At 38.5% G+C, this 17,768-nt stretch overlaps 1 protein-coding gene across 1 annotated transcript; it reads right to left on the bottom strand.

The window, feature by feature from the left end:
* Positions 1–7,230: 7,230 nt before the first annotated feature.
* On the bottom strand, positions 7,231–8,678 carry LOC123460784 (serine/threonine-protein kinase VRK1). Its single transcript, XM_045150097.1, has 2 exons — positions 8,660–8,678; positions 7,231–8,551 (listed from the first exon to the last, which is right to left on the bottom strand). The coding sequence occupies exon 2, from the start codon at positions 8,544–8,546 to the stop codon at positions 7,362–7,364; it is 1,185 nt and encodes a 394-aa protein (XP_045006032.1). The 5' UTR covers positions 8,547–8,551; positions 8,660–8,678; the 3' UTR covers positions 7,231–7,361.
* Between the last annotated feature and the right edge of the window lie 9,090 nt (positions 8,679–17,768).

Below are 17,768 nucleotides of genomic sequence, written 5' to 3'. Positions count from 1 at the left end.
GAAGTTGCCAATATTTTACACTGGAGAAAAGACAGCATCATCAATAAATAGTTTTGGAGAAAATGGATGACAATATGTGGAAAAGTAAAATTAGAGCCACTCATTTTGCCATTCACAAAATCCAAGTCCAACTGGATTAAAGACTGCAATATAAGACCTGAAACTCCTCAGCGACTGGAAGAAAAAAATAGGAGCAATGCTCCACAATGTAGGTCTGGGAAAAGACTTCCTGAACAAAACCCAAGTAAGGAAATTAAACAAAGCAAAGCCAAGGAAATTAAATAAGCACACGACCAATGGGATCTCATGAACCTGAAAAGCTTTTGCACAAACAAATATACAATAAGTAGAGCCAATAGATTACCCACTAAATGGGAGAAAATCTTTGTCACATGTACTACTGATAGAAGCCCAATATCTAGAATCTACAAAGAACTCTAAAAACAAAACAATAAAAAAATCAAATAACAACCCATTCCGAAAGGGCAGAGAACTAAATAGGGAGTTTTCAGAGGAAGGATTACAAATGGCTAACACACACGTAAGAATATATTCAACAGCTCTAACCACTAAGCAAATACAAATTAAAGCAACTGTGAGATTCCACCTTTCGCCATTAAGGAGAGAAAACATTTAAAAAAAAATCTAATGAAAACAAATGTTGGCAAGCATCTGGAGAAATAGGAACACTCATTCACTGTTGGTGGCAATGTAAGCTGATAAAACCACTGTGGAAATCAATTTAGAGACTTCTGAAAAGGATAAATATAGAGTTACCAACAGACCCTATTATTCCTTTACTGGGCCTTTACCCTAAAATCTCTGCATCTCAATTCAGAAATATTTGCTCAGTCATGTTTATTGCTGCTAAATTCATAATAGCTAACAACTGGAATCAGCCCAGGTGCCCATCAATGGATGATGTGGTTTATCTACAGGATGGAATTCTACTCAGCATTAAGAAAAAACTACACATAGAAATTTTTAGAAATGGTTGAACTTGGAAAAATGGTTGAACTCACACAGTCACATAAAAATAACTGTCACATGACCTCACTCATCTGCAATTCCTAATCTGGACCAACCCACAATGCTGACATAACTGAATAGCATCTTTAGGCTTGGACAATAGCTAGGGTGGGGCTTGAAGGATGGGGGGGTACACAAAACTGAACACAAACTGAACTGGTACCATAGAATCTTATATCCAAGGAGTCAGACTAAAAGATGCAACCTCAAGAGGACCTTGCATGCAGCACCTGAATCAAAGGGTCCTGGAGAGAGTGAAATGAAACCTCAAAATTCTTATGTTTCTATTACTTCTCTGGCTTTTTCCTTTATTTTTTTCCGTTGTCACTAGCTTATAATTCTCTGTACCAGGATGTGGCCTTCATCAACAATGAGCTGTTGATCAGAGAGTCCTACTAGATCTCCCAATACAAACAGGACAGACTTGTGTCAGAGCACTTGATTACCCACCAGAGGTTAATGGTAAGACCCTACTGCGGAAGACACCAAACACTGTTGGCATGGGCCATGGAGAGGACTGGTTGGAATCCAGAGGAGGGGCAGTACCCAGAAAATTGGCCCATCTAGTGCTGGAAGGCACTACAGGAGCTACTAGTGCAAAGTACCCAACATCTCTCTAAGCAACTCAAACTCTCAGAGATTCAGAAGCAAACAACTTGAGGTCATGCTCACACAAGTGCAATAGTGGCACACAGCCATGGTGGGTAACCAACTGCTCTTCTATTGGCTAAAAGATCCACTCAGTGGGGAAAAAAAAAAATTTGGAACTGAGAAACAAGTCAGAATCATATCCAGATAATGATTATGCTTTCCATTGTTGAGCTCCCACTAACCTTAGACTATAAGAGTGTCTAAACCTTATTATCCTCTCTAAATTAATAATACTTATCCCATTTAACTGATGCTAACTTTACATTTACTCTCTGTTGAAGAATCTGCTTCTCTTTTTCAGATGGGAACTCGACCTGAGGAGATAAATGAGCCAGTACACTCGGCCCAGGCCCCAGCTGATACCACAGTAGAATTTCAGAAATGAGCAAGAATGTTCTCTTTAGTTAAGCTGATTTCAGCACAAGGGTGATGGAGAAAGATACTGCAGACACTCAACACCTACCAAACCAGAGATCCAGATGCTCCTAAGTGGCCATCACTGAAGTAGTCTTAAAATGCTCCCAGTATGGCTCAGGTAATTTTGCAAAAGAAGGAGTGGAAAGATTCTTAGAGCCACAAGTTGGGACAATTTGCACAGAGACATTGCCTTTCCCCCATAAGTTACTGCTTTCCCCATAATGCATGACTCACAATACTCATGGGTTGACCTGCATCCCCAGCAAGGGAAGTCTCTTCAGAAAAGGGCAGGGAAGAGGAAAGGATGGTACCAACATGTGATGTTTACATACAAAATATGTCCATATCTAATTTTAACAAAAAAGAAAAAAAGAAACTGGATTTTGTGACACATGCCCACAATTGCAACACTTGGGAGCTTGTTCCTGGAGAATTATTACAAGGCCTGCCTAGGCTACATAGCACATTATATGAAAGACAGTTTATGCTGCAGAGATGTATTAGCATTTTGGACATGTGTTTGTAAAGCATGATGGCCTGGGTTCAGTTCCTCACTATCAATGTCAAGCCAGAATCACAGAGTGGCACATGCATCTGGAATACATTTCCAGTGGCAGGAAGTGCTGGTGTGCTCCTGCCCCTTCTCAGTATCTATTTATTTCTCTCTTTTTCTCTTTGCTTGCAAATTGATAAAGGATTTGTTTAAAAATGAGGAAGATATGAAATTAGCTGTTTAAAAAATTAATAACAACACATTTATCTTAAAGAAAATTCCACAATACTAAACCTAGTGTTTGTGTGTGTGTATGTGTGTGTGTGTATAGTTTTATTTATACATTCATGTGTTGCATAAATACTGGAATTTTTTGTGAGAAATACTTTATTTGAGGAGGAAGAGATGGATCACAATTTGAAAGCACTTGCTTGCAAAGTCTGATAGCATGGGGTATATATTCCCCTGAACCCATGTAAAGGAGATGAACAAAACTGCACATACAGGCTGGAGAGATGGTTTAGTGGTTAAGGCGCTTGCCTATGAAGCCTAAGGACCCAGGTTCAATTCTCCAGGTCCCACGCAACCCAGACGCACATGATGGCACATGGGTCTGGAGTTCCTCTGCCATGGCTAGAGGCCCTGGTGCACCCATTCTCACCCTCTATCTCTCCCTGTCTCTAATAAATAAATTAAAAAACTGCACATATATCTAGAGTTCATTTTCACTGGCCAAAGCCCTGGGATGGTATCTCCTCTCCTCTCCTCTTCCCTCCCCTCCCCTCCTGTCCCCTCCCCTCCCCTCCACCCCTGTCCCCTTGCCTCCTCTCCTCTCCTCTCCTCTCCTCTCCTCTCCTCTCCTCTCCTCTCCTCTCCTCTCCTCTCCTCTCCTCTCCTCTCCTCTCCTCTTGTCTTGTCTTCTCCTCCACTCCTTCCCTCCCTTCCCCTTGCCTCCTCTCTCTTGTATTTTCTTTTCTTTTTTTCTTCTCCTCTTCTTCTTCCCCCTCTCTCTTTCACAGTTACCTTTCTTTTGTTAGGATAAAGCACATAACTGAGAGAAGATGATGGGAGGGAACTTTTTTTCTCTTTTATTGTGTCTTTAAAAATCAAGGGGAAGCTTCATGATTTCAGGGAACAGCATGGCATGAGCTGAGGCTGGAAATTACCTCCACGCTGTAGCAAGGGGAAAATTACAGCATGTGGAAAATTATAGCAGGAGAGTAAGACAACTGACACTGGCGATCTAGGGAGATCATAAACATCAAGGTCCTCTCCCAGTGGCACAACATCTAAGCAAGTTCTCACCTTCCAAGTTCTCACCAGCTGGAGACCAAGCACCTAGAACACGTGAGTTTAAGAGGAATATGTTATTAAAACTATCTCTCTTTTCTTGCAAATAAATACTAAGTAAAGTATTTTTTAAATATGTTATTCAGTAATTTTGTCATTATACAAACATGATGGAATGTACTTATACAAACCTAGATTGTATGAATGTACCAATTGTTGTGACTTCTTCTTGCATTCAAGGGATGTGTAATCCCAAACATGCTGAATGGGATAGCCAGCCAACAACTTATTCTGTGTTTCCATGGATTTTCTCATTTTATAAAAGGAACTTACAAGTTGAAGTGCACTCTAACATAATAATAAAATGTATAGGGCTGGAGAGATGGCTTAGCGGTTAAGCACTTGCCTGTGAAGCCTAAGGACCCCGGTTCGAGGCTCCATTCCCCAGGTCCCACGTTAGCCAGATACACAAGGGGGCGCACGCGTCTGGAGTTTGTTTGCAGAGGCTGGAAGCCCTGGCGCGCCCATTCTCTCTCTCTCCCTCTATCTGTCTTTCTCTCTGTGTCTGTCGCTCTCAAATAAATAAATAAAAATTTAAAAATAAAATAAAATAAAATAAAATGTATAATATAATAAATTCTTAAAACATGCGTCTTTCATGGTGGTTTAATACTGAGCACTTTGCACCATGCAAAATGACATGTGCATACTTTCACACCCCCACCCTGGCAACTTCAGCAGAGACATGAAAGATGTATGTCCTATGACTTCGAGAGAGCTGTTGTGTCACAGACCAGTCAGAATTACTCAACTTCATGATAACTTGTGGGCCACAGTCAAACACGTGTCATCTATCATTGATGGGAATGCAGCTATGTGCAAGCCCATGAACATGGAAGGATTAATGTAATCATACCTCAGATGCCAGGAATTTTTCTTGTTTCTGTTTTAATTGTCAGAAAAAAAATTAATGCCAGGCCAGGAAGTGGGGATTCCCATAAGGCAGTCACCACACTGTGAGGATATGGTTCTGTCCCATGCAACCTAAGTCCTGCCCTTGACATATCTCATTAAGCTATTACTATGAGCAGAGCTGTACAGCAGAATGATTGGGTCAAGAGTTGCCACAAGCCCAGAAAGAGTTTTTTTTTTTTAACCTCAGCCTTCACAGGCCTATTTACTTTGCCAAAAGCCTGTTAGCACAAGTGTTAGAATGGAAAACTTTGTCAGAAATAAACACGCACTGACCTGCCATTAGAAGACGGTAGTTTTTCCCTACATATTTATTCACGTAGAACTCTGCTATACAGAGAGGTGTCCATGGATAGATGGGAAACATGTTAGTACAATAATTGACATCATTACCAAGATCTGACACATCAGCACAGAATATTACTTTACCAACAATGATCATAGAAGAGCTGAGTATCTTTCTCTGAATGACAAAACTGTCCCTTGTCTGCCCCAAAGTTCTCCCTGAAACTCCACTCTTTAGTGTTCTGTAAGCTTTTGAATCCAGCAAGAGATATTAACCCTGACAAATGGTTCAACTCTTCCATGACTAATACAGGTTGATTTCCAAAGAATACATTTTCACAAGTAATAATCACATACATACAGAACTTAAATGATACAGGGGTAATATTCAACCCAGAGTACTCCCTCTAAAATTCAGTGTTTTATTAAACATATGCTCTGGCATGTCCTTTGATTTATCCAGGATAAAATTTTAACCTCAGTATTTTGAGTCATAGTTTTAAGGAAGAAGGCCATTTTCCTAATAAGAATTAGGGTAGTAGTCTGGGTACATGGTGCAGTGGGTAACAGCATTTGATGTGTAAGTATAAAGCCTTGTATTTAATACCCAACACGCATGTTAACATCCAGGCAAGGTCATGCAGATCTGTAACCTCAATGCTGAGAGTGAAAGGAGACAGAAGGGTCACTGGAACATTATGTCAGCTGTTCTAACAACAACACACACACAAAAAAGAGGAGCTCCAGTTTCAATGATAGATTTTGTCTCAAGGAAATAAGATTGAAAAATAGTGCTGGAGAGGAGGCTTAATGGTTATGGAGATTACCTGCAAAGCCTAAGAATCCAGGTTCTATTCCCCAGTGCCCACTTAAACCAGATGTACAAAGTGACACATGGGTCCTGAGTTCACTCCTGCTGTACCCATTATTTCTCTATATGCCTGTCTCTTTCTCTCAAATAAATGAATAAAATATTTTTAAAAGTTAGAAAAGCAACACAACAAGACACCAGAGACTTTCTCCTCGTCTCCACACATGAGGGGTGTGTACATGTGTCCACACACACACATACACTCACACAGATGCAGAATTAAGACAGAGATTGAAACACCATTAAATAAGCCACTGGTACAAAAAGAATAGAACACCAGACACAGAGCTATTATCATTTTTCCAATTTCACTGCTTCATTTGCTGCAGGCTAATTCTCAGGGATAAAGTATAGTAATTTTCTCTACATGCCTTGTTGTATGTATTTACTAAAAATAGATTGTAAATGTCAGAGGACAATGAGCAGTACTATGGGATACTCTCCTCTGGTCATGAAGTGACTGTTGTCCTTATGATCCCATAAAGCTGCACATTATTGAGCTCATCAACACTTCACCATGGATAACAGAGAAGAGCAAAAAAGACATTAAAAAGAAGTAGGACTAGTGAAAAGGAAGGAATTCAATAGAAATGGCTGGGGCAGCAGAAAAAGTTAATGGGAGGGAGATTATGTTGACATTTTAATATGTCATATATGAAAATAATCGTTTGAAACCATTTTAAACAGCCCAATTCAGCTTGCAAATTTCAAATGCATTCTTCCACAGACGCTTATTCTCATTTTGGCCTCTTCTTCTCCTCATTCCATGAACCATGTCTGTCACCTGTGCCATTGTTATAAAGTCACCTAGACAGGCATGATTGATAACATCTATCTAGGTCAGGGTGTTTCCTGATTTGCTCATAAACAATTTCTTTCCCTCCTACAGTAACATTATTGAGTTAATTTTCAACTTCTGAGTTTGCATATGAATTCAGTTCAAGTATGTACACATATGTGTACACATGTGTATATTTGTGTGTGTGTGTATTTTCCTAGCTTAACATTGTAAAAGCCACTATAGTGTGCCTGTTCTGTATCATTTCTATTGTTTTCTCAAATAGCATATTATAATATAAACAAAACCACAACAGAAAGTTGCACAAGTCACAAAAATAGTTTACAACATTACTAAGGGCAAGTATAAAGTTTCTATTTCCACCTAGGCCATAGCAAGAATACATAGATAAACATAAATACTTCTTTTTTTTTTTTTTTTTTTTTTTCGCTTTTCAAAAGCCTATCCATTTAATTAATACTCCCACCCCACAAGATTCACACAAAGAGAAGACAAGACAGAAAAGGGGAGAAAATGCAATGAAAAGGAAGAAATGTCAATTTCCAGCATCTGATTTACTTCCGGACTCTCTTTCTGGCTCTTGAACGTGTTTGTGCGGCTTCCTCTGTCACTGTACTTGAACATTCCATGTCTTCAACAGTAGACACTGTGCTTTCTTCTATCTTTCTCTTCTTTGAAACTGATTTTGCCTTCAACCCTCCATTCTCCACAGCACTGAAGTCCAGCCTGCCATCATCCTTGCCTCCTATAGCTTTTAGTCCTTGCGAAAGGATGTCACGTAGATTTTGATAAAGAGGTTTTTCAGTATAGCCCAGTAGTTTCACAGTTTCCATGTATTTAGCAATTTCACCTGGTTTGTTTTTCTCAGGAAAACATTTCTCCATCAAATCTGCAATATTTTCTCTGTATCTGATTTTGGAATCTCGCACATAGTTAGGGTCTTTCAAGTTATCATCCCATGGAAGACAGCCACTAAGCCACTGGATCATGCAGTAACCAAGGATCTCCAAATCACCACGTCGAGATGGAGCCACGCCATTGTGCGCGTCGATGCTGGTGAACTCGATTGTGCCATCGTGGCATCTTCTTGGATCTTCTTTGTATTCCCTGTGAACTCCATCCGGGCAGTACCGGTAAGCAAGGCCGTAGTCTACCAAGTACACCTGGTCCGGGCGCTCGCAGCTCAGGAGCAGGTTTGAGGCCTTGATGTCCCCGTGCACGTACTCGTGCTCGTGGATGTACTCCAGGATGTCCAGAATTCTTAAGCTTAGCTGCAAGACTGTTTTCCGGGAAAACCTTTTGGCATTTGCTTCATATATTTTCTGTAGGTCACTTCCAAAGCGGTCCATGACCATGAACCTGTAACTTTTTCCATTTTTATCATGCAGACCAGATCCCCAATACTTAGGAACACCAAGATACTTCAATTTATGAGTACGAATCCACTTCTGAATTTGCTCTGGTTTAGCAGCTCGCTGGTAGAACTTTAATTCTGTAAAGAGAGGTCCGTTGTCACTGGGTTCCACTTTTACAACACAGGGTGCATCACTGCCAACCGATTTAGAAGAATTAGTATCAGCCAGATATATACAGCCAAAGCCACCTTGGCCAATGGGCAGCCCCAGCTTCCACTCCTTTTTTGCCATGTCAGTTATCACCTCCCCCGCTGCGAAGTGCTCGGCAAGCTGCCGCTTGGCAGGGCCCCGTCTTCGAGCCTGAGCTCCTTTCACACGAGGCATTTTCACTTTAATCTCAGCACTTGAGAAGCAGAGGATAAGATGGCTGTGAGTTCGAGGCCATCCAGAGACTACATAGTGAATTCAGGTCAGCCTGGACTACAGTGAGACCCCACCCCAAGCCGCCAACCCGCCGCCGCAAACATAAATACTTCTAATGGACCTTAAGAGAAAGGTGTGATGTGTGGATGTAATATAGCACAGAGACAGCGTGCATATTCAGAAGGTGTATCTCCTGGGTTTGGTATTTGTCTCTAATATTTCATAGCCACTTGCTAGATAAGTTGCCTAATCTCAAGTGTATATTTTCAATGTGTAAATATTTGTATTAATAGTACTACAGGGTCGTAATGTTGCTTTGAGAGAGACATTTAAATAGTGGTATGGAAAATCATTTAGTACACATAAGATAGGAGTTACTTTTAGACAGTTAATAATGCAGACAGTAATACTAACAAATCTAAATTTTATGTTCAAAAGATACATTAAACATTAATTGGTATTAGGATTAGGATTAGGATTAGAATCAGTATTAGTGATCCAGAACCCTTTTATATTGAAAATTTTAACTATTAATACCACATTTGTTAATCCTGTCTAAACTACTGGTATTTTTCATATGCATAAAATATGTTTTAGAAATGTGTGTTTCCTTGGACAAAACATTAAGGAACATATTTATAATTTCACAGTTATAATTGGAATTTTAATATTCTTAGTGTAGTAAAACAAAAAAAATTCAAGTGAATTTCAATATTGTTATCTTCTTTCTTTTTCTTTCTTACGTCTCAAGTCTTTGAATCCAGTGTCAACAAATCCACAATGTCATTGAAAATCTGGTGGACTTTTAGTTTGTTTACAGTCATTTCATAATTAGTAGCTGTTATTTTATTAAGTGATTACAATGGAATTTTATACCACATTGAAGATTTGAAGAAAAAAGAGCAGAAGATATAATATGGAGCCAAACCAGAAGCACAATAATTTTAACTGCAAAAAAAGTGTTTTTAGTAAAGTTATTACTCAAAATCACGTTCATTTTCTAGGGTAGTATTCTTATACATCGATTTGAGTAAGAAGAAATACTACTCAATTTTCAAGATGGGAAAGAACTTGAATAGATATTCTCTAGGAAATATTCTTAGCTTCAATAATTATTAGAGGTATTCACACACATGTGTGTGTATGTGCAACACACACACACACACACACACACACACAACCAGATACCACTTCACATCACTAACATGGACATACAAAATAGTTTATAATGTAACAACACAGAGGAAGTACAATATGGATGAGTCTTGACCACATGTGGCTAAGTGAGAGCTTCTACCCACAGAAAGGCACACACTCTCTGATTTCATTACCATGGCATATTCACCATAGGTACATCTCTCGATGATAGATGGATGGATGGATGGATAGATAGATAGATAGATAGATAGATAGATAGATAGATAGAGGATGTGATGATGATGAAGATAGATAGATAGATAGTAACCTGTATTTATCTATATATAAAGAAAGTAAGATGTTGATTACATGAAAATCAGGATGCATGGTTTAAAAATTACCCATTATTTGAATCTTCTTTCATGGATAGAAAGGTTGTAGAGTACAGTTGTTGATTGCACACTGGTGAATACACTACAACATGGAATCATGTAGTATATACACTGATGAACCTTATCATTCAGTTTGTCCTTTTTTAAATGTAAATTTAATTTGAATATATATTTAATGTGTGTGAGTTCATGCTTGTGGGGAAACTGAACAGCCTGGAAAGTTGGATGCTAAACCTCCAAGTCTTTAGAAGGATATACAGTTGTTCATAACTTTTCTACTTTAGAAAGTTAAAGTTTTACAGCATTAAGTAACATGATAATTTCATTTTCATACTAATATGTAATATGAGTGTTTCAATCATACCAGTATAAGTTTTCAAATATTCACTAATCTAAAATAAAAGAGTTAAATGAACTTCATTTACTATTATCAAATTTTAACAACAATTGATAGTGTGCTTGTTTGCTTCATATTTGTTTTCTGGTTATAGGTCAAATGATGTTTGATATGCTCTGCCTCATTAGCCTATTAATAACCATATAAGACAATGATGCTGAGCCAATTTTTATTTAAAATAATATTTGATGAATCTCAGAAAATAATAGAAAGAATTGAAAAATAGGATTTAATGAAATAAAAAGGCTTAATCAGCAAAAAATGAAAAATCAAGAGAAAACATAGTCCACAAAATAGGAAAAATATCTTTGATACTTATACATCTGAAAATTAATAAGGAGAATACAAAGGAATTCAAAAAAATTAAGCAATAAGCCCAGAAAGCCAAATCTCATATGTTCATATGTTACTCTCATATGTGGATTCTAGGTACAAATGAGCGGACATCTATGTAAGTTGGACTAAAACCCAGTAACAAAGCCCAGTAAGCTAGAAAGGGGATATAAGGGAATAAAAAGGGAGGGAGGGGGCATAATAGGATGATATTGTATATGTAAATAGAAGAAAAGATTGATGGGTGAAAAGACCCAAGTGTGGTCAGGGGAAGAAATTGAATAACCAAAATTCAGGGGAGGGCTAATCAAAATCTAAGAGGATATGAATGAATCATATGGAAACCTACTGTTTTGGACAATGGAGCACCCAGAAATCATAGATGGTTATTGCAAAATTATAAGTACCAGTGAAGAGATATCTTCCAGTGAGTTGTTGACCAGGGAGGTCCCTGATGCCCCCAAAACATTGCAGTTCATTACTGAGACTCTTGGTTTCCCATCAGGAATAGATGGTAAGACCCTATTGTTGAAGACTCCACATAGTTGGGCTGCAAGATCACTGAGAAATCAGGCTGGAGCAGAGCTGAAAACCTCCATGTATACCAGCTGACAAAAAGCTGGAAAAAGCTATGTTTCATGCAGATCAAGGGGAGAGAGAGAAATCACCAGTCTAGATACTCAACAGTGGACACTGCAAGCCTTAAATTTGGACAGCCAGGTCAAATGAGCCAACATGTGCAATAGTAGCATGTCTGTTATGGGGGAAACCAACTCCTCTCTAATTGGACTGGAGGCTTGCTCTATGAGAATGAATACATCCCGGATACTGAAAACATGTGACAGGGTCATCATGTGACCTAGGGGTGTAATGTCTGCTGGTATATGGTTAAAAGTATGCAGTATGCTCACCAAACTCCCCAGTAAGCACTTCTATTAATGTTCAAACTCATATATTAATGCTACTCTCACTTTTGGCTAGAAAGTCTTCACTTTTCAGATGACAGTGACCTTGGGATGACTCAAAAGGTACCTTGGTGCTGGGAAGAAGTGACAGAGGAGAGCTCAGCACTGAAAGATCTCTATCACACCTTCCAAGACTCAGGTTCCATTGCAGAAGAGGTGGTGGTAAGAATGTAAGAGCCAAATGAAGGGTAGTACTCGTTACAAAGCACACCTCCAGAAACAAAATGGCCTGGATATCCACTACCTCACAGTGCCTGACACTACCTACATAAGATCATCATAATAGGAGAAAAAAAATCATATCAAAATAAAAGAGACTGAGAGGGGGAAAAGGGTATGATGGAGAGTAGAGTTGAAAAGGGGAAAGTGGGGGCGGGGGGAAGGAGAGAATTATCATGGGTTATTGTCTGTAATTACAGAAGTTGTCAATACAAAAGTAAATTTTAAAAGTCAATAAATTTGCTAACAAAATGAGCAAATATTTCTCAAAATATAAAGTAAAAATGCCAAAGAGACACATGTAAACAAAATGCAATTTCTTTATCCATCATGGAAATGCAAATTAAAACTACAATGAGAGTGCATCTCACTGCAATCATATGGGTTGTCATTAATCAAACAAATAACAGAAAATATTGAATCACTAGTGGAATGTAAATTGGAGTGTCAACTATGAAAATAAGTATAGTTCATAAAATAACTAACAACATATTTATCATATGGTCCAGCTATACTGCTCCTGGGAATGTACTCTAAGGAATCTAAATCGATGTACTGCAGAGACACTTCCACATCCATGTTAAATGAAGCATTATGCATAATAGCCAAGATATGGACTCTGCCCAGATGTCCATCAGCACATGAATGCCTAATGAAAATCATATTGGAGATATACATAGTTTTTCTCAGCCTTTAAGGAGAATGAAATTATGTCATTTGCTAGAAAATTGTTAATACTGGACATAATCATGTTAAGCAAATTGCAGTATACACAGAAGGGAAAATATTTTATATTTTCTCTCATTTGCAGATTTTTAATCTTTAATAGATTTATAAGATATATTAAATTTCAATAGGAACAATGTGTATTCCTTCAAAAGTATCATCCATTGTTTAAAATCTTTCCAGTATACCTATTTTTAAATAACAATTTACATTTTTATTTATATTAATATACATTATTAGATATGGACATATTTAGTATATAAATGTTGATACCATCCCTTCCCTCCTCCCTGCCATCTTCAGTTTTTTTTAATAACTTTTATTTGTATTGCTTATGGCACCATACATTTTCTAATCCCCATCTCACAAGAGAGCATTTTTATTTTCATTCTTCTTGCAGCGGTTGACTGTTCTGAATGATAGACATCAACTCCTAAAAATGAGCTCAACATATACTATGTTCTCATTCATTTATACAAATAAGTTATTATATTGATTTAAACATATTCAAAATTTTCTGATTCTTTTTTTTGAAAGAAAAAAATACAAAACACAATTTATTGTATGAGTTCTGAACAGGAAAACTTTGGACAAAAAGTAGATAAGTGGTTGCCTTGAGCTGATGACAGAGGTGATAAGACAAAGGGAAGTTCTAAGAACTATTTTATTTTGTATTTTTTATTAGTTAGCTTGGTACTCAGTGCATACAGTCAAGTTGGTGCCATTATTAGCTTCCTCCATGTCCTCCCTCCTCCCCTTGGCTCCTTCTTGTTCAGGTATATGGGTCATGCCTTGTGGGGTTAGCCATCAGTTATGGGTAGGAGGAAATCTCTCTGTGTATCATGACCCAATGTGTGGCTCTGACATTCTTTCCACTCCTCTTCCACAAATTTCCCTGAGCCATGTTGGGTTCATTTTAGGTCTCCTTCAGTGATGAGGTCTTGGGAGCATCTGTGTCTCTGGATATCTGATTTGATAGGATTGATTTTTCTCTGTGTCTAGCTCCTTTTACCTTGTGCTGGTACCCAGTTCACCAAGAAAACAGCACTCTTGCTTGTTTTGCCAATTAGTCTTATTTTCAGCTGGGGTCCTTTTGAGGTATGATGGGGTGTTTCTCTCCTTAGAATCTGCATCTACTTGAAAAAGAGAAGCAGATTCTCTGATGGAGAGTACAGATAGCACCAGATATATGGGATAACCATTTTTTTTAGAAAGAATATAGTAGTTGTAGGTCCTCTTGTAGCCCACAATTGGTGGTAGCTTGTTAATGGAGAGCAGACTCATTTTTGGATCTGGTTCTGACTTGTTGCCCAGCTCCAGTTATGGGTGCCATTCCACTACTGAGTGGATCAGTTAGCCAAATAAAGAGCAGCTGGTTTCCCAACATGGCTGTGAACCACTGTTGCACTTGTGTGAGCATCACAAGAGATTATTTGCTGCTAAGTAGGTTAGACCATGAGTTGCTTGGTCAGATATTGGTCATTTTCCCCCAGTCGTCCATGTAGTATGTTCTGGCTCTAGCTAGACACACTGTCTGAGGGCTTATTCTCTTCCAGCTTCTAGCCATGTCACTCAGTGTTACATGCCAACAGCCTATGATCTTCAGCAGTAGGGTCTTACCACTAACCTTTGGTGGGTCATCAAGTACTCTGACAGAAGTCTGTCATTCTTTTAGGAAATCTTGTAGGTCTCTCTGATCAAAAGCTCATTGTGGATGATAACCACTTGCTGGTACTGGGAGTTACAGGTCAGTGCCTACAAAGAGAAGGAAGAAAAATATAAGGAATATAAAATAGTTAGAGAGAAGATGGAGAGAGAGAGAGAGAGAGAGAGAGGGGCAGTAGATTAAGATCAGTCTTTCTTATACCCTCTCCAGTGCCTTGTGATTCAGGTGTTCCCTCTAAGGGCCTGGTGAAGGTTCAACCATTTGGTTTGTCTTTTAGGATGTAAAATTGTATGGTACCATTTCTGTTTGGGTACAGTTTTATGTTCCCCAGCTCCTCCCTTATCTTCCCCTCCCTCCATACCCACCCACCCCATTGTGTGGTCCTTGAGATACTTGTTAGGTATGTCATTTTGGCATCTCAGGCAGATTCAGGTTAGGAGCTGTAGATGAGTGAGACTATGCAGCACATCTGTCTGTAATTGGGTAAGTTCATTGAGAATGATCTGTTCCAGGTTTGACCGTGTGTGTGTGTGTATGTGTGTGTGTGTGTGTGATTTAAACACTTTAATGGCATCCTTTAATGCCATTTGGAGGTTTAATGTGATGAGTAAAGGATAATATATATATGGCACCTGGTATGTTGTAGGTCTTTAGTAATTGGTAGACTACAATGTAAATTTCAGGGAATAAATTTCAAGCATGATTTTTACTTTTTGACAATTTTATGTAGGTAATGCATTTTGAACATATTTACCCTCTCTCATTACCTTCTCTTGTTCCCCTCCCCTTCTTGATGAACCCATTTTTCTTCCCAGCTAGTTCCTTTTTCATGTTGGTGTCATTTTTTAAATTAGTTTAGTACTCAGTGAATACAGTCAAGTTGGTACCAATTATTAGCCTCCTCGCTGTCTTCCCCCCTCCCTCTGGCACCTCTTTGTAGGGGTACATGGGTCATGCATTGTGGGGTTAGCTATCAGTTATGGGTAGGAGGAAATGCCTCTGTGTATCATGACCTACGTGTGGCTGTGAAATTCTTTCTGCCACCCCTCCCTTCCACAAATTTCCCTGAGCCATGTTTGGTTCATTTTAAGACTGCTTCAGTGAGGGGGTCTTGGGAGCATCTGTGTCTCTGGATAATTGCTGGCAAGGACTAGGAGAAATAGGAACCCTTATCCACTGTTGGTGGGAATATAAAATGGTACAACCACTTTGAAAAGCAATATGGAAAATCATAATAAAACTGACTATAGAGTTACCAACAGACCCAGTTATGCTCTTACTGGGCATGTAACCTAAAAGCCCCACACCTCAGCTCAGTGATTTGCTCAACCATGCTTATAGTGGCTAAATTTGTAATAGCCAAGAGCTGAAATCAATCCAGATGTCTATCACTAGATGAATGGATAACTAAGATGTGGTATATCTACACAATGGAATCCTACACAGCAGTAAAAATAATTAATTAAAAGAAGACACAGTGAGATTTGAAGAAAATTGGTCGAACCTGGAATAGATCATTCTCAGTGAACTCAACCAATCACAGAAAGATAATCGCCACATAGTCTCACTCATCTACAGAACCTAACCTGAATCCGCCCAAGATGCCAACATGCTAAGCAAGATTCTGGAGGACCGGACAATAGAATGTGTGTAGAGGGAGGGGAGGGCAAGGGAGGTAGAGGAGGACACAAATCTGGACCCAAATGGCAATGGAACCATAAAATTCTTCATTCTAAAAGGCAAACCAAATGGTGAACCTTCACCATGCCAGGGAACACCTGAGTTGCAAGGCCCTGGAGAGGGAATGATGAAGACTGAAAATAATCTTCTACTGTCTCTCACTCACTCTCTCTCTTTCTTCCTTTTCTCTCTAACTCTTTTATATTACTTATATTTTTCTTCCTTCTCTTTGTGAGCACTGACCTATAACTCACAGTACCAGCAGGTGGCTATCATCCCAGTGAGCTTTTGATTAGAGAGACCTACAAGGTTTCCTAAAAGAATGAGACATTTCTGTCAGAGTACTTGATGATCAGCCATTTTTTTTTCAAATTTCATTGTTTCATTTTTCCTCTCTGCTGTGTAGAATTCCATCATGTAGATAAACCACATGTTAGTTATCCATTATTCTAATAATGAACATCTGGGTTGATTTCAGCTCTTAGCCATTATGAACTGAGCAGCTATAAACATGGTTGAGCAAATCTCTTTGAACTGAGTTGTAGAGCATTTAGGGTAGATGCCCAGTAAGGGAATAACTGGTTCTGTTGGTAACTCTATAGTCAGCTTTTATAGGAGTCTCTATATTGCCTTCCAAAGTGGTTATACCATCTTACAATCCCACCAAGAGAGAATAAGGGTTCCTATTTCTCCATATCCTTGCCAGAATACTTTCACTTGATTTTTTAATGTTTGCTATCCTTACTGGGTAAGGTGGAATCACTGATTTGTTTTAATATGCATTTCTCCATTGATTAGGGATGATGAACATTTTCTTAAGTGTGTATTTGCCGTTTTAATTTCTTTCTCTGAGAACTGTCTAGTACTTTGCCCCCTTTTGTGAGTGGGTGGTTTGACTTGTTTAGGTTTTTGAGTTCTTTGTAGATTCTAGAGATTAAGCCTTTGTCAGTTGGATAACCCACAAATGTTTTCCCCCATTCTGTGGGTAATCTTTTGGCTCTGCTTATTGTATGTTTGTCTGTGAAGAAACTCTTCAGCTTCATGTGATCCCATTTGTTGAGTGATTGTTTAAGATCCTGTGCTACTGGGGTTTTGTTCAGGAAGTCTTTTCCCTTTCCAATATCATGGAAAGTTCCTCCTATTTTTCCTTCTAGTAGTAACTGAGTTTTCAATCTTATATTGAGGACATTGATCCATTTGGACTTTATTGTTCTACATGATAAGATGTATAAATCAAGTTTCATTTTCTTGTGTATGGTTATCCAATTTGTTGAGGATGCTCTTTTTTTGCAGCCTATATTGTTAGGGTCTTTGTCAAATATCAAGTAGCTAGAGTTACTCCACCAAAAGTCAGGGTCCTTGATTCAATTCTATTGGTCTATATTCCTGTTTTTATGTCAGTACCATGGGGTTTTTATTACTATGGCTTTATAATATAGCTTTAGATCAGGTATGGTGTTGCCTCCAGAGGTGTTTTATTTCTTTTTTATTTATTTATTTATTTTTTTTTGCTGAGCATATACTTGGCTATCTGAGGCCTTCTGTCTTTCCACCTTCATTTTGAGATCATTTTTTTCTATCTCTGTGAAGAACAATGTTGGGTTTTGATGGGAATTGCATTAAATCTGTATATTGCCTTTGGTAGGATTGCCATTTTTTCACAATGTT

This window comes from Jaculus jaculus, chromosome 5, assembly GCF_020740685.1.
Source record: "Jaculus jaculus isolate mJacJac1 chromosome 5, mJacJac1.mat.Y.cur, whole genome shotgun sequence".
Classification (NCBI taxonomy): Eukaryota; Metazoa; Chordata; class Mammalia; order Rodentia; family Dipodidae; genus Jaculus; species Jaculus jaculus.
Note: the sequence above shows the minus strand (reverse complement) of the source record. Positions and strands in the feature narration are given on the sequence as shown.

What these genes read in the sequence shown, in the direction of transcription:
- LOC123460784 (XM_045150097.1), bottom strand. Translation starts at nt 8,546, where the DNA reads ATGCCTCGTGTGAAAGGAGCTCAGGCTCGAAGACGGGGCCCTGCCAAG.